The sequence below is a fragment of the Poecilia mexicana genome, unplaced genomic scaffold, assembly GCF_051168715.1.
Source record: "Poecilia mexicana isolate PSO_F unplaced genomic scaffold, ASM5116871v1 scaffold_1, whole genome shotgun sequence".
Lineage (NCBI taxonomy): Eukaryota > Metazoa > Chordata > Actinopteri > Cyprinodontiformes > Poeciliidae > Poecilia > Poecilia mexicana.
Window position 1 is genome coordinate 18,309,602 of NW_028263370.1, and position 21,936 is coordinate 18,331,537.

Below are 21,936 nucleotides of genomic sequence, written 5' to 3' on the forward strand. Positions count from 1 at the left end.
TTCAGAATGAGCTGTTTTAGGACGTCGTCTTCTTTAAATCCAAATAATCTGCTGCTGGCCACGCCCCAAACACAATGGCTGCAGACAAATGTGCCATTATCTAACTTCACGTCTTTGAAAAGCACAAGTAGAGCCTCCTGCACAACCAATAAGACTGCGACAAGCGGTTTCTAAATGGTTAAGTCAACAACAAATCACTTGTCTTTTCCAGCAGCCATTGTAGAGTGCGTAAAACCAGCTGACCGAACCCGAGCTCTGCTTAGGTTGCTAGGTAATGGGCTAAGGTTGCTAGGTAACGGGCTGGGGTTGCTAGGTGAAGGGCAGTTCATTCTGATTTGTCATTACATTTGGAATTATTTTGAAACGGCTCATTTTCCAGACACCAAAACAAAATGTACTTATTGCCAAATGTTTTGTTTTTGCTTTGTTTCGTTTTTATTTATGATTTTTGACATGTAGTTTAACTGATACAAGTGATATTTACCCAATTCAAGTCATTAGAGTGAAACATCAGCTTACGACCAATCCCTATCCCAAACAGAAATAAGACAAGAAAAAAACAAACAGAAAAAATATTTTTTTTAAAACATGGTGCTTATATTTAGTCCTGTGTAATTGTTTTCAAGGAGTTTAAGTAGTTGATAAAAGGTTTCCTGGATGCTTTTTAAGCGCTTGGTCTGCTGTTAAAAGCAGTAGAGACTCAGATGAAAATTGAAATAAATAATATGGAACATCTTTTCAAAGTGATGTAATTTGGCAATGTGTCGAGTTTTTTGGTCTCTTCAGCCACCTCAGCTTTTGCCCAAACTTGAAAAAGCTTTTCTTCCTCCAAAGAGACACAGGAACAACTCATCTCAGTGACATATTTTATTCATCTTTTCTTTTCTTTAGATCAGGGGTGTCAAACTCCAGTCCTCCAGGGCCGCTGTCCTGCAGTTTTAGATGTGCCACAGGTACAAAACACTGGAATTAAATGGTGTAATTACCTCCTTCTTGTGTAGATCAGTTCTCCAGAGCCTTAATGACCTAATTATTATATTCAGGTGTGGTGCAGCAGAAGCACGTCTAAACGTTGCAGGGCAGCGGCCCTCCAGGACTGGAGTTTGACACCTGTGCCTTACAGATTTGGCTGCTGAGTTTGAGCAGCGAAAGGGATGGGTGCGCTTGATTCTTTGCAAGGTTCGTGCCAGTTGGGTGGAGATAGTGAATACATTCAAAAGTGTTGAATCTGCTGATTTAACTTGGCAGTATGGATAAATCCACTTTGATTTGAATAATAAAAAAATATCTGGCTTTTTGAAGGTTCTTATTACATGCACCTTGAGAGTTTATAGGGCCTTATAAGAAGCTAAGGCGGGCCGGATTGGACCCCCGGGCCTTGAGTTTGACTCGTGGACCAGGGGTATCGATTTGAATTACGCTAGAGTTAAAACACAAGTTAGTTACACAAGAAAGAAGCAGAAACTAAAATATCTGTAGAAAGAAGACAGAAGGGGTTTTTCTGAAGAGCTCAAACATAAAGTAGCACACACACACACGCACACACACACACACACACACACACACACACGCATACACACGTTTGAGTGTGTTTGTGTGTTTCCCAGGGACATCAGCTTTTATAGAGTCCATCAACACAGCGGGAGGAAAAGAAATCACTTCTGCTGGAGGTAGTGCTAATGGCTCTAAACTGTGAGCATGTCGCTTTACGCGAGCGAGCGCGTGCTGACTGATCGAACGCGCCAGCTCCATTTCTGCTGTCGCTGCTGGAAGCCACAAAGTGAAACTGTCAAAACAAAAACGGTGAAGAAAAAAGAAAATCGGGACGAACACGCAATCCCTTCCAGAGAGCGAGACAGTCACACTTTTTCTGTTACTTCTCACCTATCATGTCCATCATTTCTATAACTGCTGTGAGATCTGTGCTATTTATTCTCTGCTGGATCCCAGGGAAGAGCAAGAAGGAGTTTCACTCACCAAATGAAATGCATCTACAGCAACATCTTGGATATTTCAGTTAATATAATTATGACATTAGAAACCGAAGAGTGAGATATGAAAGTCCTCCTGCTGCCATGAAAATTAAATTTAAATCGACAAGAAAATTGTTTTGGTTTTGACTCAAACTTCATGATTTAATTGTTAAATCATGAGTTTGATTTAACAACAGGAGACAAGTTGTCTAAACATTATTTTTAGTTCATTAATCTTGAATTGTGAGTTTTAACTTAATGCTGCAATTTAAACCAAATAATTATTTCAGAAAATGTAAGAAAAAAACCCAGTCCTCACCAGGTTAAAGAGCCACATTTCTCTACTATTTTACTCTCAATATCAAGTTAAAATATCTACTTATTTTACTTTAGAATAATTTAAATTCTTGTTTCAAATTGCATGAATTTTATTAAAAATCACAATGAATTCAGCTCAAACATTTAGTGTGAACAGGACTTTATCCTCAGGCTTTAAAATAAACATTTTCCTTAATAAAACACCAGAGTCGGATCAATGTGACGCACTTCCATCTCAGGATACAGAAACATGCCGCTAAGCATTCTGGGAAATAGTTCCCACTCCTGTCTTTTTCTCCTTTTAGTTTTTTAACCTAAAAACTCTAGTTTATTCAACTCCTGGAGGTTTGACTAAATTAATAAAAAGTTAACACAATTTACTGCTGTACGTTTATCTTTCACAAACTCACATTTAGGTTCAAAATCTAAAACTTTAAATTTATTTGACTAAAAGAGTAGAAGACAGTAGACACAACTAAATGCGGCTCAGTTGTTTTACAGTGCAGGTCAGTCTAAGACTGGGTGGAACATGAAATGAATCTTTAGTTGTGTTTTGGGAGAAGCCGTCCTCACTGACCTCAAACTGACCTCTGCATCACGCACTGAGGTGAAATAATGTCTGATGTGCTTTAGGCTGTTTTCACACCTGATACTCGATTCAATTTGGGACCAAAACTGCAACATTTGTCACATTTTCAGCTGCTGCGTTTCGCTTTCACACTGAAATATGTGAAACAAATCAAACCCTTTAAAAACCTGTTCCCCTCCTCGCCTGTGGTGGCGCTCCATTAAGAAACACTGAAGGAAATGACGGGAAAACCTCTGAAGAAGACACAGAGCGCAACTTCCTTCTTCATCAAATGTAAACAAAAATGGAGTCGTCAGATTTTAGTACTTGGAGGATTTCTCTCTTGTCGTTGGTAACAGATCATGAGCCATTTCTCTGTCTGGCACTAAACTAGCACCATCTTTGTTTCTGTATCAACGGCTATATTTAAAAATGATCAGCGGCGCCCTCTGGTGGATGATGGGAAAACTACAACATTTAAAGAAGGTCTGAGCCAGACGTGTCCTCAGCAGTTTGGTAGTAACTAGTTACTTTTACTCAATTACATTTATTTGAGTGACGTTTCTGAAAAAAATGACTTTCAGTTGTATTTTTACTACACTATACTTTTTACTTTTACTTGAATAATTTTATTATGAAGTGTTTCTACTCTTACTTGAGTAAAATTTCTGGATTCTCTACCCACTGAATGATAAACAAACATGTTTTAGCCAAACATTCACCAGACACACCTGCAGTTTCTGTGAACATTTCATAAGTTTTTATTGAAAGAAAATGATTTGGAAAAAAAATATTTTGTCTAATTTAGTTATTTTTATTACTTATGTGAATTATTGTCATTTTTATCCTTAAAATATCAACATTTCCATGTAAGTTTAATGATGTAATTTTTAAATATTAAATAATTTAATTTGATCAGTTGCTCAGTACTTGAGTAGATTTTTTATCAAATACTGTTTACTCTTACTTGAGTAATTTTCTGGATGGCTACTTTTTATTTTCACTTGAGTAAAATATGTTGAAGTAGTGCTACTCTTACTTGAGTTCAGTTTTTGGCTACTCTACCCACCTCTGATCGTAACTTTATGCTATCAAGCATTTTCTTCGGAGCAGAGCTTTAAAACATTTAAAATTATTTGCACTTTCTTCATTTGTCCAGAAATGGTCGAGAAAGAACTTAAGGTATTTATTTTGTTTGGTCATTCCTATATAATTGATCAATAATTAGTGTTGTCATTTCTTGTTTTGTATAAACTGTTACGGTGTTTGTTTCCAATAAGTGTTGCATAAAGACAGGAGTCTGTACTCACAGTCGAGACAGAGCTTCGTTCTTCTGAAAGAGCAGCTCTGGAAGCTGGCTGAGACGATTTCTGTTAAGACGCCTGAAGGAACAAAGACACATAAAACTGAAATAAGTAGGACATTAATGTTACAATGAGTTCAACAGGAATTACTGTCTTCAAGAGGACTTTGGAATCAGATTGTTTTTAAAATGTCCTCACAGTCTTTCCAGCTCCTTCAGCTCATCAAAGGCTCCTCTTTCAATGCTGCTGATCTTGTTCTCCATCAGGTGACTGAAAGAGGAAAACATGAATAAGAAAATGCAACTAACTAATCCTGGAAGGTTTAAATCTTCTGAATATGTTGCACCAAAATAAAGAAATATGCCACTCTGTATTATATGGTGTCATTGTGTTCACAGCATCATTTCAGGGCATCTTGTCATTTTAGATCCAAATAAGCAGCTGCTGGCCATGATCCTCCCAGCTCAACCTTTACACTCACACCCGTAAAAATGGCTGAAAACAGGTGCGCAATTATACAACCATACATCATTGAAAAGCAGAAGTAGAGCCTCCTGCACAACCAACAACAATGCAGCAAGTGGTTTCTGAATCGTAAGACAACAACAAAATATTTGCCTTTTCCAGCAGCCATTGTACAGCGAATGTGACATTACATCCCTGAAGTTTTTTTTTTTTTTTTTTTTTTCATTTTCCAGATGTCAATAATTTATTGCTAAAAACCAGCAGAGTGTCTTTTAAGCAGTTGGGCTGTTTTTAGAGACCTGAATGGAAGTAAGAACATGTGAATGTAGCATAAAGCGCCCCCTTTGACCTCAGGACCTGATGTGGACAAGAGAAAGAAAATGGCTGGATTATTCTTTTTTTCTGCCATTTTCAATTTGCTGAAGTGTAAGTAATATTCAGATACATCAATAATCAGAAGTAAAACTTTATTTATAGCTTAAACAATAAAGCGTGTTTTTTCATGCTGTTTTAGGGAAGTCATCGATAGGATGTACAGTGGGGAGAACAAGTATTTGATACACTGTTGATTTTTCAGGTTTTCCCACTTGCAAAGCTTGTAGAAGACTGTAATTTTTATCATAGGTACTCTTCAACTGTGAGTGATGGAATCTAAAACAAAAATCCAGAAAAATACAATATATGATTTTTAAATAATTAATTTCCATTTTATTGTGTGAAATAAGTATTTGATACACCAGAAAAATGAAACTTAATATTTGGTACAGAAACCTTTGTTTGCAATTACAGAGATCAGACGTTTCCTGTAGTTCTTGACCAGGTTTGCACACACTGCAGCAGGGATTTTGGCCCACTCCTCCATACAGATCTCCTCCAGAGCCTTCAGGTTTCGGGGCTGTCGCTGGGCCACACGGACTTTAAGCTCCCTCCAAAGATTTTCTATTGGATTCAGGTCTGGAGACTGGCTAGGCCACTCCAGGACCTTAAGATGTTTCCTAGGGAGCCACTCTTTAGTTGCCCTGGCTGTGTGTTTTGGGTCGTTATCATGCTGGAAGACCTAGCCACGACCCATCTTCAGTGCTCTTACTGAGGGAAGGAGGTTGTTGGCCAAAATCTCACGATACATGGCCCCATCCATCCTTCCCACAATATGGTGCAGTCGTCCTGTCCCCTTTGCAGAAAAGCATCCCCAAAGAATGATGTTTCCACCGCCATGCTTCACGGTTGGGATGGTGTTCTTGGGGTTGTACTCATCATTCTTCTTCCTCCAAACATGACGAGTGGAGTTTAAACCAAAAAGTTCTATTTTTGTCTCATCAGACCACATGACCTTCTCCCATTCCTCCTCTGGATCATTCAGATGGTCATTTGCAAACATCAGACGGGCTTTGACATGCGTTGGCTTGAGGAAGGGCACCTTGCGTGCACTGCAGGATTTTAATCCTTGACGGCGTAGAGTGTTACTGATTGTTTTCTTTGAGACTGTGGTCCCAGCTCTACTCAGGTCATTGACCAGGTCCTGCCGTGTAGTTCTGGGCTCATTCCTCACCTTCCTCAAGATCAATGATGCTCCACGAGGTGAGATCTTGCATGGCGCCCCAGACCGAGGGAGATTTTCCGTTATTTTGTATTTCTTCCATTTTCTAATAATTGCACCAACTGTTGTTGCCTTCTCACCAAGCTGCTTGCCTATTGTCCTGTAGCCCATCCCAGCCTTGTGCAGGTCTACAATTTTATCCCTGATGTCCTTACACAGCTCTCTGGTCTTGGGCATTGTGGAGATGCTGGAGTCTGATTGATTGAGTGTGGACAGGTGTCTTTTATACAGGTAAAAAGTTCAAACAGGTGCAGTTAATACAGGTAATGAGTGGAGAACAGGAGGGCTTCTTAAAGAAGAACTAACATGTCTGTGAGAGCCAAAATTCTTACTGGTTGATAGATGATCAAATACTTATTTCACGCAATAAAATGGAAATTAATTATTTAAAAATCATACATTGTATTTTTCTGGATTTTTGTTTTAGATTCCATCACTCACAGTTGAAGAGTACCTATGATAAAAATTACAGTCTTCTACAAGCTTTGCAAGTGGGAAAACCTGAAAAATCAACAGTGTATCAAATACTTGTTCTCCCCACTGTATGTTATTGAGAAATGGTTTTAATGGTCTCTGTTCTGCTCACCGCTGGTGAAACACGCTACACCCTTCTAAGAGTTACAAGTCCCAGGACTCCAAAAGCTTGTTAATCTTTTCCAAACAGGAGACGCCGTTTGTCCTGCTGTTAACTCCACGTCCATCACTAACATTTGACAGAGCTCTGATCCGCAGGTTAGCACAGGAAACACTAGTATTTCCCACAGGCCACAATGTTTTCAAGCTGAAAGGTAATGGATAAGCTTGTTCTCTGTGTTTTAAATCTGGCTGACAGTGACACTAAACAAGCACCTCCAGTTGGCTCATGTGTCGCCACAGAGCCTGGACATTTTTCCATGCCCTCCGGCTTTCGAGGGTTAAGAAATGTGTGTTCCCTCACATCCCTACTTGACCTGATGCTACTGAAGACATGTGGGAAAGAATTTCTCAGATATTTTCAGTCACTCTGTCCACACTGAGCTTAAATCCAGAGGACTGCTTAAAGTTAGGGCATATTTATTGAGAGTGTTCTTAACAGCAGCTTTTATTGTTCTATAGTTGGGCTGGACGATACGGCTGAAAAATGTACCAAAGCATTTAATATCAATCGATATAGATATTTATTCAGTTTTTTGTTTTAAATATCTGAAGTACTGCACGACATTTCTTGTTTAGCCACAGTTTTCACTCCACGAAATATATTTTTTTATTTTTAAGCAGTTATGAGGCACGGTGGCAAAAACTGAAACCTCTGCTGCGCCAGTTACCCAACAGGCTGTTGCTAGGTAACCAAAGAGTGAGTTGCTAGGTAACCAAAGAGTGAGTTGCTAGGTAACCAAAGAGTGACTTGCTAGGTAACCAAAGAGTGAGTTGATTCCACCAACTTTGCTTAGCTAGTTGTGAGAGGTTGAAGGTCCTTCCTCTGCCTAAATCTCCCAGAATGCTTTGTGGTTCTGGACCAGAGTTTGGTGAAATTATCGAACATTCTGTCAGATGTTTTATTTATCAATATTGATCCAATAGGAGAAAAGTCAGTGGTACTCACAGAACTCTGAGGTGTTTAAGTCCAGAGAAATCTGTCTTGGTTATGACCGTCAGGTTGTTCTCGTTCAGATCGCTGAAAAACAAACAAAAACAAAAGACAACAGAATCTTTTAACAACTGCGAGGAAAAAACACATTAATACAAAGCATTATCCAAACGGGCATTTTAAAAATGGACAAATTGTGAGAGAAATTGGTAATGTAATGGTTTGGAGATCATATTTTTGAAGCCTCCACTCTAAGATGCAGTGTTGTCATGTTACAATGTCTCTATTTCAAACAATAAAAAAGTGATTTTTTTTTCACACAAGCTTAGAAATTGAACAATATTGTTCAATCTCAGAAAGTTGTTTGTGACCTTTTTCTACTTGGAAAAGGTTTGGCTTAGCAAGATTTCTGTGGTTTATTGAACCAGATTATTAATGAAAAGTGAGAGCAAAATATCTTCAGATTGTTCTGGGTAATCATTGCACTGTCTAAAATTCATACATGATGAAAAACTCGTGCAAATATACAAAACACAATATATTTTCTATTACAATAAACATTAAGACATTTTCATAAAACCTTACAAAATAAATCTGAAAATATATTTTAATGTCCAGCATTCTTACAGAACCATGTAAAAAGTTGAACCTTTTTATTTTTGTTTATGTTTTTCTGTCTGGATCTTCCAGGGTTACGTAATTGGCCTGATTATGTCTTGCCCAGTTTTCTACAGCAATCTGTACCTCCAATTTAAATTACATTGATTTTGTTTTGTAGCTGGTTTATAAATCCTAAACATTTGCTACTTGTTGGCGTAATTACAGATGCAGCTTGCGGCCTCATTGTTTGGACCGGCTGATGATGTCACTTTTCCCACAAGCTCCTCTGGTAGGTGAGTAAAATGAGCGCAGTGTGTTTATGCATGGAGTGTCGTGTTTCTGTCCTACTGGAGCAGGCTGACCTTGTCCTGTCCGCCATTTAAATGAGGCTGAGAGAAATAGGAACAAAAATATAAAGAAAACACCTGCTGAGGAAATACAGAGACCTCAGTTAAAGGTTTCATTATTCTGGCCTCAGATTGAGATTTTAATCACACTGCAAAAACATAAATCTTACCAAGTAATTTTGGTTTCTAATGGAAATATCTGAGTTCACTTGAAATAAGACAAAACTAACTTACAATTAACTTTTCAACAAGAAATATGAGCTTGTTTTAAGTAAATAATTTCTTAATATTGAATAAAAAAAGTGTTGGTTACATTGGCAGATTACTTCACTTATAGCAATAATCTGCCAGTGGAACAAGTAGGGTTTTTATGTCAATATTAAGGAAATATTTTCATAAAACAAGTCCCTATATCCTGCTGAAAAGTTACTAGTAAGTTAGATTTGTATTATTTCAAGTGTATTAAGATATTTCCATTAGAAACGTGACCAAAATTACTTGGTAAGATTTTGTGTTTTTGCAGTGCATTTTTCCCTCCCCATAATTTAAGAAGAAAATGTATGAAATGTCCCTCAGTATGAGAATTAGAAGGAAAATAATTAAAGTTGGGTAGGCTGAAGAAAGAAAGAAAGATAGAAAGAAAGAAAGAAAGAAAGAAAGAAAGAAAGAAAGAAAGAAAGAAAGAAAGAAAGAAAGAAAGAAAGAAAGAAAGAAAGAAAGAAAGAAAGAAAGAAAGAAAGAAAGAAAGAAAGAAAGAAAGAAAGAAAGAAAGAAAGAAAGAAAGAAAGAGAGAAAGAAAGAAAGAAAGAAACAAACAAACAAACAAACAAACAAACAAACAAACAAACAAACGCAGATATTTTATTATCCCATAGTGGAAATTTGCGCTAAACGAAGTTGCTACCATGATTAAATACACAATAAAATATCTAGCTTATTTATCATTCCAATCTACCTCTGCTTCCATTAATCACAGAACTGCGAAAATATATTTGCTTAATGGAAACACGCCAATCACACAACAATAAATCATGTTTTTTATAAGTTTTATCAGATTTATTTCTCAAACTCCAATGGAAACACTTTTTTCTGCATCACACAAGTCACATGATCAAAAGCCGGATGTTGCTACTGACAGAAATGCCAAAGAAGTCAACAGGAAGTGGTAATAGGATGATGGGTTGTTTTTGTTCTTTTCTGGCTCTCACAGCATCACACAGTTCCTAAAAGGTTTTGTGTCATTCAAACATGATGAATCCAAAGCCCTTCTGTAAAATCTCAGACTACAATTTCCCCACAACGTCTAATACATAGCAGATCCCAGGTATAACAGGTTTGTCTCCTAAATAACCTAAATAAGCTATTAGTTGCAAGAAAAATATATTTTTTATCTGAAATACCAAAGATGGAGAGCTTAGTTGGAGGAGAGATGTCTGAAGCAGGGGATTGGCTGCAGAGGAGGGAGTGAACAGCATGGTGGGGGGTCCAGAATAACTCCCTAGATGGGTGTGAAATTACCCTGACAATTAAAGTGCACAAGCAAAACCAGAATCAAGAGAGAATGCAGCATACAGTCAGTGTATTCTACATTATGAGAAAGAAAGAGGAAGATAGAAGAGAGAGAGAGAGAGAGAGAGAGAGAGAGAAAGAGAGAGAGAGAGAAACACCACATTCTGCTAATTGCAAATCGTCCCCAGTAGCTGAATTTCTGTGAGGAGGAGGAAGGAGAGGAACAATGGCGCGTGGTTAATTGATTTCTGTGCAGCAAGGCTGGGTCACGGGGTCAGCTAAGCGACAGACTCCACTTGATTGGCGACTCGGCCAAACAATAGCTCATTAAAGCAGAACGCGTCTCGCACATGCAAACACAATCGGCCGGCTCAGTTGGCGGTTAGCCCGCTCCGCTCTGCGCTGCACGGTAACATCTGACGGGGAAGGAGAGCAGCAGGAGGCCAGCTTACGAAAACCACATCCAGACCAGCTCAGATACGCAACGTACAGCAAACACAACTTCCTTTGGAGAAACGATGCAACAAAAAAACGCTAAACATTAGTGCTAGATTAGCAGTGAGATACTTATCCTCACTTGCAATTTGCAAACATCCCCAGTGCTTTTGGATACCAATGAGTTGCTGTGTGCAATTTTAATTTGCTTGCTTGCTAGCAGAGCCCCTGAACAATGCAGTGATCAATAAAGTATCAGGATACACAGACCCGGAGTAAAGAAGGTTTTGTTTCCCAGAAAACCACAGAAAACAAACAACAGAGGGGACAATACATCCATCAGAACGGCTCCTGAATCTCAATCTGTCTTGGCTTTTATATTAAACTCATCTTTCTTCTTCAGACTCTGCAACAATAACCCAGTATCATCATTTTTAAGTGTTTATACTTTAATTTATGCAGAGCCTTGAAGACGTTTTTCATATTTTTTCATTTTAGAATCTCAAACTTTAATGTTTTGTAGTTAGATTTGATGTAGCGAACAAAAAATGCAGTGCATAACCAAACTGGAAGAATTTCTATAAAATACAAATAAAATTTAAAAAGCTGTGGTCTGCATATAGTATCTCTTACCTATCTTTATACATCTGTACTTTGAGATTTTGGCCAATTCTTCATTGCAACTTGGCTGAATTTCAGTCAGACTGGATGAAGAGCATCTATGAAAATCAACTTTTGCACTGCAAAAACACAAAATCTTAAGTATTTTTGGTCTAGTTTCTAGTGGAAATAGCTCAGTACAGACAAAACTAACTCATAAGCAACTTTCAGCAAGATATAGGAGCTGATTTACAGTCAATAATTTCTTAAAACTGATGAAAAAGTGCTAGTTCTACTGGCAGATTATTTCAGTTATTATAACATGGGAAAAACTGGGGGGAAAAATCCTTAGAGTTTTCCAGATAATAGTGAAACACAAAAACATACAAATTACTAAAGTTACTGTTGTAACCATTAAACAATCTCCCCTTCAGTTCAACCTTATAAGTGGAAATATGTTGTTCATGTTACCATTATAAAATAACTTGCAATTAAGTACTGGCAAAGATCAATTTAATTTTCTCAGGTGGCGGAGAGTTGTTGTCAGCAGCTGCTGAAAGTAACTTAAAAAGTTACTTTTTATGTAACTTAGTTACTTTCCAAATCAAGTAGTCAGTAATCTAAGTTACTTTTTCAAGGAGTAATGAGTAATCCGATTAAAGTTACATTTTCAAAGTAACTATGCCATCACTGCCCAGTATCATACCGTTTGTTTCAGCGTTTTTACTTGCAGAAGTATTCACTTTACAACCTCAAATTTCAATGTTTTGTGATTTGATTTTACGCAGCGAACAAATACAAAGCAGTGCATAATGGAACCGGAACAAAATATTTTAACATAATACAAACACAAGTTTTTAAAAACAGATAAAAGATATTTTATAGTATCTGCTTTATCCACCTGTAGTCAGATTTTGGCCAGTTCTTCTTTGAAACATGGCCGACCTTCAGTCAGGCCGGTAAAAATATCCTAGTTTTGTCTCTTCTTTTCGTATTTGACAGAAGAACAGAATAATCTGTCTCAGAGCTGGAGATCTCTCTGGTTTTTAATTGACTCAGCTCTGCAAAGTCTGGGCTTTGTGATCAAAGTTTGAACCACTTTAAGAATGAAACAGTTCAGTAAAAATCTGAGCAGATCTGGTTCAGGAAATCAGTTAATAACTGAAGTAAACAGCTGAATGCAAACATAAAAATGCAACTTCATTTTTACTATTCTAGCTATTTTTACATCCCCCACCTCCATTATCATCCCTTCATTCTTTCACCTCTCTCCACACCAATTACCCCCCTCCATCTTTCCCCCTGTTTCCCATGAGGAACCATCTTCCTCCGTATTCCCACTCCACTTTCAGAGCCTTTTTTCTGTTTGCTTTTTGTTTCAGACTCATTCGTCTCATCCGTCATATTTCTCCCCTGTGGCAAAGCAGGAGATGCGACTAATATTAGCAGCATTACATGCACTCATATCTAATGACTCTTCATTAGCGGCATCTTTCCCGCTCACGGACCGCAGGGGACTCGGAAAAATGATTGGAAGAGATGAGCAGAGAGAGGCAGAGAACAAAGCGGCGATCGGTAATAAAACTCAGAAACGAGGTGTGTGTGTGGGGGGGGGGGGGTGTGTGTGTGTGTGTGCTTGGACAGTGAGAAACACAGACAGAGGCTACCTTCACACTGCAGCCTGAAGAGACCCAATTCCGATTTTTTTGACGTAATGCGACCTGTATTCGATCTTTTCATGGCAGTGTGAACAGCACAGGTCGGATTCTTTTTCGAATGTGACCCAAATCCGATACGTATCCAATTCAAATGCGACCTAACGTCCAGGTCGCATTCATCCGAACTGAACGTCACTGATTCTCAACAAATCTCACTATTCTGCGTCCTGATACGCGCAAGTGGGAAGAAAAACAACAAACATGACGGATTATATGAGGATTAAGTTGTTAATATGTTGCTCCGGCCGGACAACAACTTCAAATATGTAAGCTAAGCTCCACCGTTAGCCTCCATGTTTACTTCCGCAAACACTGAGCACTTCTTTTTATGGCGGTTGGCAGAACACTGAGAACGCTGACGCTATTGCGCCCTCTACTGCGCATGCGGGACACTTTCAGGTCTTTTGCCCGTTTACACTGCAGAACACATACAGGTCGCATTTACTGGCAGTGTGAACGGCCCGGCAAAAAAATCAGAATTGCCAAAAAAATCGGAATTGAGTCACTTCAGGCTGTAGTCTGAACGCACCCTTGGATATCCGATACCTAACCGATCTTTTCAAATCTGAACGTCATTTATACTCGACAAACGTCACTATTCTGCGTCCTGATTCGCGCAAGCGGTAAGAAAAACAACAAACATGGCGGACGATAATGAGGATTAAGTTGTTAATGTGCAGGCTCCGGTCGGACAACAACTTCAGAAACGTGAGACATGCTCCACCATTAGCATCTGTGTTTCCTGAGCACTACTTCTTCTTCTTTGTTATGGCGGTTGGCAAAACACTGAGCTCGCTCTCTGTGTGACGTCATTGCGCCCTCTACTGCGCATGCGGGACACTTTCAGGTCGTTTGAAGTTCACACTGGAGATCTTGTAAGTCGCATATATTTGGAAGCGTGAAGGACCACGGCAGAAAAAAAAGTGGTTTGACAAAAAGAAAATCTGATTTTTGGTTTTAAGTAGAGTTAGGTTATAAAATAAGACAAGTTTTATAACCTAATTCTACTTTAAACTACTCCACTACTTTCTCTGTTGTGTTCCTTGGTCTTTATGGTGCTGTTTTTCTCTAATGTTCTCTAGTAAACCTCTGAGGTATTTATAGAACAGCAAACTTAGATTAAATTACAAACAGTTACGACTCGGTTTGCTATACTTCTAAAGGACATTGGTTGTTTTGGATTTTCCTGAGGGGTATCAGTGTAAAGGGGGCAAGAGAACACACCACATTTTTTCCAACTTATTTGTAAAAGAAAATTTGTAGCACGATCAATTCACAACTACGTTTTTGCGCTCCTTTGTGTTTGTCAATCACGTAAAAGGTTGCATGCTGCATGTTGCATACTTAGAAGTAACTTTTTTAGTAAGAAATAGGAGTTTCTTTAAGACAATAATTCCTTATTGGTGATGAAAAATGACTAGTCTCACTGGCAGATTGTATTACTTATAGGGCTGAAACGATTCCTCGAATGATTCGAGTACCTCGATTACTAAAATTCCTCGAGGAAAATTTACCTGCCTCGAAGCTTCGTTAATTTATGTTTTATTAGTTAGCGCACCGTGTTCCGGCCGGGACTTCATTTGCGTTGCGCGGAGCTCTCACTTCCGCCTCTGAGTTGTTGACAAAAGCTAAGTCTCAGCGGCATAAAGTCCAATCTTCAAGATTGGCCCGTGGGGATTTTATTGATTGATGATAATGCCCGACTTTTTATCGTTTTTGGGGAACCAATAAGCATCCTTAAAATGACTGGGGAATGCCTGGAGTACGGCAGCATTTCTCCTCCGGGGCTGCTGGTTGAAAGCGAACGGCGGGAAGAGCGTTGAGGTGAGCGGATAGACTGAACAGGGCGGGCGGCTGAGTAGCTGATGCTTACCGTGTAAATGTAGCTTTACCGACGAACCGCACAATAAATTTCATATCCCGGTCTGAAGAAACGGGTGGCGGAGCGCATCGTACATGGCTGGTAGATGAGTTTCTGAGTGTGACCAGTGAAGGTGTCGTAAATATCCCGTATTGCTTCCCCCGTGTTCGTCCCCCGGTCTAACGGTTCGTCAGTCCGCTGGTCTATTTCCTCCCCTCCACCCCATGTTCGTTCATTCGCCCTCTCCTCCCACTCCAGGCGGCATTTCCCGTATTTTCAAACCCAAAGCGTGACAGGTTAGGTGGCAAGGTGAGTTTAATTAATCTATTAAACTCACTGAAGATGAATACATAAACTAAAAGCTGGATTGTAGACATTTTTTATAAGCATATTTGTGAGCCTGCCTCTTTGTTATTAAATTCAATATAATTTCAGATTTTTCTATAACTTTTCTTCTGGTTAACTTAGAAAGTGAGCTATTATTGTTACAGGTTAGTTTTCTAAACTACAAAAAAGCAACTGTTAGGGATGCTCAAATATGAAAAATTGGACTGATATTGATATCTGATAGTAACATCGGTATTATGCCAGATTTACCAATATTTCATTTTATAAATTTTTTTTATCCGATTACTCGATTAATCGTAAGAATAATCGATAGATTACTCGATTACTGAAATATTCGTTTACAACAGCCCTAATTACTTAGATCAAAAAATCATTTTTGTCATGTTAAATGTTTTAATTTTTGGTTGTGAAGAGGCTGTTTTTCAAATTTCTACACTGCAAAAACACAAAATCTTACCATATATTTGTGTCTAGTTCCTAGTAAATATCTTTGTACACTTGAGATACACTAGTACAATAAACACAGTAAACTGATGCAATAAACTAAACTTCAAGGAGCTTTACAGTAAGATTGGAGCTTGTTTTAAGTAACTAATTCAGAGTTCCACTGGCAGATTATTCACTTATAAGAAGACATTTTTATCATCTTATAAGTGAAATAATTTACCAGTGGAACTAGTACTTTTTAAAACAAGCTCCTATATCTTGCTGAAAGTTACTTTTGAGTTAATTTTTATCTTATTTCAGGTGTATTAAGTTACTTGCACTAGGATCTAGACAAAATTGGTTGGTAAGATTTTGTGTTTTTCCAGTGTAACATAAAATGTGAAAAATTCAAGGAGAACAAAACGATAAAAAAAGATTCATTTTTGATTTTTTGTTTATGTCAAGCACTTCTTTTGGTCAGATAAAACGTTGTTTTATAGATCGGCTCTTCAGTGCGACACTCATTCAGATGTCTCTCCTCTTTCCTCTTTTTTCTGCTACACTAACCCGACTCATCAGAGCCCAAAGGGCATTCAGCCCATTTTGCAGCATCGCTATGACAATCCAACAAGAAGGGGTGTTTAGTTTGACTGGTGCAGTCACCTTGATAAATGACCCTGTTATTGCTCTGACCGAGCAGCGTTCCCTGGGAATTCAGCGCTGGAGTAACTGAACACACACACACACACACACACACACACACACACACACACACCAGCCGACTCTCTGCCCCAGTCCAGCTGACACACACACTCAGATCACTTTACATGCTCACTGGGCGACAAGACTTTTAACAAATAGCTGCTTAATGAGTCTCTTTCTGCTGCAAGGCGAGCTAATTAAATCTCGGACTAGGAAACAGTTCAAAAGGTCACAGTGATATTGAGAGAGAGAGAGCAACAAACGATTGTTTCAGTTATTGATTAATCTGATGATTAATCGATGAGAACATGCACATTCAGCAGATTTTTCATTTATTTTATACAATATTAGAAATACATTAAAAGATATAAATAATTTAATCCTTTTTTAAATAAAAAAAACATTTTATTACAGTAAAACAACATTCCTTTAGTGATTGTAGCAAATGATGCATTTAAAGCTAAAAAATATACTTTCAATAATGTGAACAGCTCAGTTTGACTCAACATCAGAACAATGTAGGATAATCAAAAGGTGCTTAATGGGATATTTGTACAGAATTTGAACTGGGTGAAGCTAAAACTAGTATGTCAGTTTCTGGGTTGAACATATTTACAAAGAATGTTTCTTTTATCATAAAAACAAAATGTATATATTTTTTGTGACCACAAACTTTGATCTAAAAGCCTCTCTCCTGCGGAGGGTTACCTAGTTGACAACTGGTGAGCGCTGCAAAAACACAAAGTCTTACCAAGTATTTTTGTTCTAGTTTCTAATGCAAATATCTTTGTGCACCTGAAATAAGAAAAACATATCTTACAAGTAACTTTTCAGAAAGACAAATAAGTCAATAATTCATTAATATTGATGAAAAAATGTTAGTTTAATTCACTTATAACACAGGAAATAGTCTGACAGTAAACTAGAACTTTTTCATTAATATAAAGAAATGATTTACTTAAAAACAAGCTCCTGTTTCTTGCTGAAAAGCTAATTGTAAGCTAGTTTTTTTCTTTTTTCAAGTGCACCAAGATATTTCCACTAGAAACTAAACCAAAAATACTTGGTGAGGTTTTGAGTTTTTACAGTGTTTCCATTAATGTGGAGAGGTTTCCCAATAACAAGCTTCCACAAATGTTAAGATAAAGGTTAACAACTCCTGCATAAAATCACAACACAACCTTTAACATGCAGTTTCAGAATTACACTGAAAAACAACTTCTGATGTATTTAGACAGTTATGAAGCAGAAGTCATTAATCATACACATCACCAGGTCTGCAGACATGAAGGAAAGTTTCTAAAACACACAACATCACGTCTCTGTTGTTTACTCATGTAGAAAACTAGAGCTGAAGGTTCAGACCTTTGACTTGTGGCCCAAGCCGCCATCCAACCTCGTAAAGCTATCGGGCGTAAAGTGGAGACCTCCTTCATGCTACAGTAAACCAAAGGAGAGGCGGGATAATGTGTCTCCTCCAGCACCCCTGACAGCCATCAATAATTCATACACAAGCACTCTGGAACCTGAAATAAACACATAACCTCAACAGGTATAAACACAAACACGTCCAACATGGCTTCACGGGAGAACCACAGCTAACAGCTGGTTTCTGCAGAAACTACAAATATGAAACATAAAAATACAAGGTCAACATGTTGGTGACACATATTTCCATTAGAAATGTATCGATTTGAGCTGATATGAAGTTGGGATTTACATTTAAAGTTCATTAGGAGTTCAGCAGATTGAAGTAGAGCAAAGCTTGGAAATATGCACCAATATTGAGTCATCAGAAATGCAACATGACTTCAGTCTCAACATTTACAGTACAGAATATCACGTGTAAACAATTAATCTATTCAGAGGTAGATGGGCTGCAAAACAAAACAAACAAAAAAACAGGTTGCTGAAGTAAAATGATAAAATGTCATGTTTTAATGTCCAAAACCAGGAAGTTAAGTTACACAGAATGAAACTCCAACACGCACTACTCTCGAAAGTTTTAAAGTACTCACCTGAAAAGCTAAGGAAAGTTTGTTTTTATCTGATTAATCGATAATCAATAATCAATTCCTAAAATAACTGTTAACTGCAGCCGTAGCATCTTTTAATGTTTTTCTAATATTGTTTAAGAAGGCTTGAGTGGTTAAATGAAAAACCTGCAGAATAAGCTAATTTGATTAATCGATTAAACGTCAGAACAATCAATAGAATAATCTGTTACTAAAATAATTAATTGCAGCCGTAGCATTGTTTAATGTACTATTATGATTGTGTAATAAAACCTTTAAGTGGTTAAAAGAAATTCTGGAGAATGTGTCAAATCTTTTTTTATTTGATTTCCCAATTAATCGATTAATCATCAGAATAATTATTAGCTGCAGCCCTAATATTCATGCAGCTGTAAAATCCCAGATTTAGGAATCAACCTAAGCGCTGAGGTGTGGAGTAAACAGCAACATAACCAGGTAAACTGGTTGTTTCCCTTGAAGTGAAAGCAGCAACATGCCGTCACTTTGAAGGATTCCCCTCGCCTGCCTGTCTGTCTGTGTGAGACCATTTGGTCGTCAGAACCAACAGAAGAAGAAGAAAATACGTCTATGTGTGACAACTCACAGCCTCTCAGTCCCTCTGGGGATGTGTTTGGGGACGGAGTGGATTCCCCGGCCGTGGCAGTCCACCGTGTTCCCCAGGCAGCTGCAGGGAGCCGGACACGCTTCAGCGCCTCCTGGACCCAGCAGGACCGCCCACACCAGCATCGTCCACAGACCCGCCGCCGACCCGGCTCCATCCTTTCTTCTTCCCGCTGGCATCCTGCTGTCCTCCACGGCTCTCCAGGTTGATCCGGACCCGATTTCCTCCTCCTGTCGCCACACCAACACTTGTCTGCTTGTTTGTGAAAGTGGGCAGCAGCAGGAGGATGTGGGTGAAGTTCAGCTGGAGCTGAACAATCGCCACTTGATCCCAGACAGGAATCTCACTGAGATAAAGAGAGGGGAAAAGGACAAGCTCCTCCAGTTGGTTTCTTTTCCTCTGCTCCCCTGTGTGTCTCTCTCTCTCGCTCTGTTGCAGCTGTACAGTGCACTTGCCTCTCCCCTACACTTTTCATTGAGTCATTGTGCAGCGAACAGTGAGCCACTAGAAAAGAAAAAAGAAAAAGGGTGGGGGGGGTTCCCTCTATCCCTCTCTATCACACACACCCCAGAGTAATCATCTATCAAAAGCTTTTACAAATAACAGCACCCAGACTCCTCCTACACACACACACACACACACACACACCCAGAATGAACTCACATCTATTCAGTGTCAGCCGCCTCCAGTGACAGCAGCGGTCCACTCCTCTCCTCTTCCTCTCTCCTCTTCCTCCTTTCTCCCCTCCCCAGAGGAGGAAAAGAGCCCAGGGCTCCGACGACACGATGAGAAGTCGTGATCGCTCTGAAGTATCCGACTGGGAAACTCTGGGGAAGACACGAAAACGGAAAAGAGCCTGAGGAAGCTCCGCTCAGTGAAATGAACTTTTCAGCATTTAACCAATAAAACTTTGCTTTACGTTTGGACCAGTGCACTGAAAAAACACCAAGTCTTACCTGGTATTTTTCACCAATTTCTCATGAAAGTATCTTGTTACAGCTGAAGTAAGAAAATGTCTGCACAGGTTTCAGTTTTTTGCTGGTGCCAATTTTTTTGACTGAAAAGAAAGTTGCTGAGTCAGGAACAGTAGAGTGACTATTGTTAACTACAAACCTGCAGAAAACGACAGTGGTTGATTTTTAGACATTTCCTAATAAGATCGGCTTCACATTATGCAGTTACTTTCAAGTTCGCTTGTCTCATTTCAAGCAAAATAAAATATTTGCAGTAGAAACTAGACCAAAATTACTTGGTAAGATTTTGTGTTTTTGTAGTGAAAGGAGCGTTACCGTAGCTGTCAGACTTCAATCAATTAATCAATCAATAAAATGTATTTGTGTCACATTTAAGCAGCAAAGCAGTTCAAAGTGGTTCACATCATCAAAACACAAAATTCAACAATTTAATCATTACTTATGGCTGTCATTATAAATCAAAATGTTGATTAATGTTTCACTGGTTATGTTTCAAAAGCAACTCCAAACTGGGCGGTTTTGTCTAGATTTAAAGGAACTCAGTGTTTCTGCTGTGTTGCAGTTTTCTGGACATTTATTCCAGATTTGTGATGCATAGAAGCTGAATGCTGCTTCTCCATGTTTGGTCCTGGTTCTGGTTTTAGCAGAGCAGAACCAGAACCAGAAGACCTGAGAGATCTGAAAGGTTGACTTGATCAAATCATTAAATATTCACATCCACGCTAATCACACAATCACCTCCTCTGTTCCTGCTCACTTCTGTTGTTGTGCATCTTTTAACAAATTTAAATCATTATTAAAATAGACTAACAGCTAATTTAACCAACATAGTTGCATTTTAATTTAAAATAGAAATAAAAAACCTAATTTTAGAACTATTATTGAACATTACATTTCAGGGTTTTCCCCAGTGTATTGTAAGCCTGGCGGGCCACCAGGCTTAGCATTGCTGATTTATTAAAAATTGTTAAAATTTAGCGTTTTTAAGTTTTTATAGTTGGTGTTCAGGTATTAATCTTCCAATAACACATAATTACCAAGTGATATTTTCAAGTTTCCTGTCAACTTTAAACATTTTTTAACTCAGAAACACAGCAGGCTGCTGGATGAAGAACCCAACCACCAGGCTTAGCGGGTCTTCTGGGGAAACCTTGCATTTAAATTGTTTTACTGTGGTCATGTTTTCTTCATAATTCAGAGCCGAGGAAGAGCTTTGGTTAATTAAAGCGTTTCTGTTGATTCCAGCGGAGCTGAAATGCCGTCAGCTGCCACAGATCTTACTCAGAAGTCTATTACGAATCCGCTGACAAAGCTTTGAAATTCAAACTCAGTCGGGTTTGAAACCCGCCACCAAATCTCCACAGAAACCAAGACTTTTTTAAACTAAAGAATAAAAACTGAGGATGAGATGTGGTGGAGTGAATGCAGTAATGATTCACCTAAAACACAAAGATTTAAAGCTTGACCATTATCAACCGGGGTGGCACGGCATTTTTTATGCACATGTGATTATTTGTGATGGTTTCTCCTTGTTCCCGCCCTGAAGGCTTTCTATGATGGGTTCGTTTAACCAGGCAGGCCTCAGAAGTTTTGGAAAAACAAATTGGCTGCAGCCAGAGCCCAGCTGCTGCCTTTGTGAACAGAATGACTCATCTGGCCATAATCGGCCACAAAGCGAAGGGCAAAGACACCGACATCTCAGGGGTGGGACTCTGTTGTTTCTGGGGCAAAAGTAGCTGGTTAAGGACCAACGGATCCATTGGGGAGACGGGTTCCCACAGACATCTCAAATTATTTCTGGAAGAAAAGATGCTTTTAAATGACTGTTGTAGATAAAGGGAAAAAAAAGAAAAAATTCCACAAAAAGAGACTTTTTTTTTAGATTGTCAGGAAATTTCCTTAAAAAAAAAGGGATTTTTTTTTTTAAAGTTGAAGATTTGGTTAAAAAAAATTAACTCAGAATTTTTTACACTGATCTCAGAAATGT

General features: G+C 38.6%; 1 protein-coding gene across 2 annotated transcripts in view; it reads right to left on the reverse strand.

Annotated features, from left to right (window-relative positions):
• LOC106904435 (slit homolog 1 protein-like) overlaps positions 1-19,662 on the reverse strand; it is a 64,699-nt gene extending 45,037 nt beyond the window's left edge. For both annotated transcript variants that reach the window (XM_088005817.1, XM_088005816.1), the window contains exons 1-4: positions 18,958-19,662; positions 7,808-7,879; positions 4,362-4,433; positions 4,170-4,241 (exon numbers count right to left, since the gene is read on the reverse strand). In XM_088005817.1, coding sequence (XP_087861943.1) covers positions 4,170-4,241; positions 4,362-4,433; positions 7,808-7,879; positions 18,958-19,154 — 413 coding nt within the window. In that variant the 5' untranslated portion in view covers positions 19,155-19,662. The remainder of the gene's footprint in view (positions 1-4,169; positions 4,242-4,361; positions 4,434-7,807; positions 7,880-18,957) is intronic.
• Positions 19,663-21,936: the final 2,274 nt, after the last annotated feature.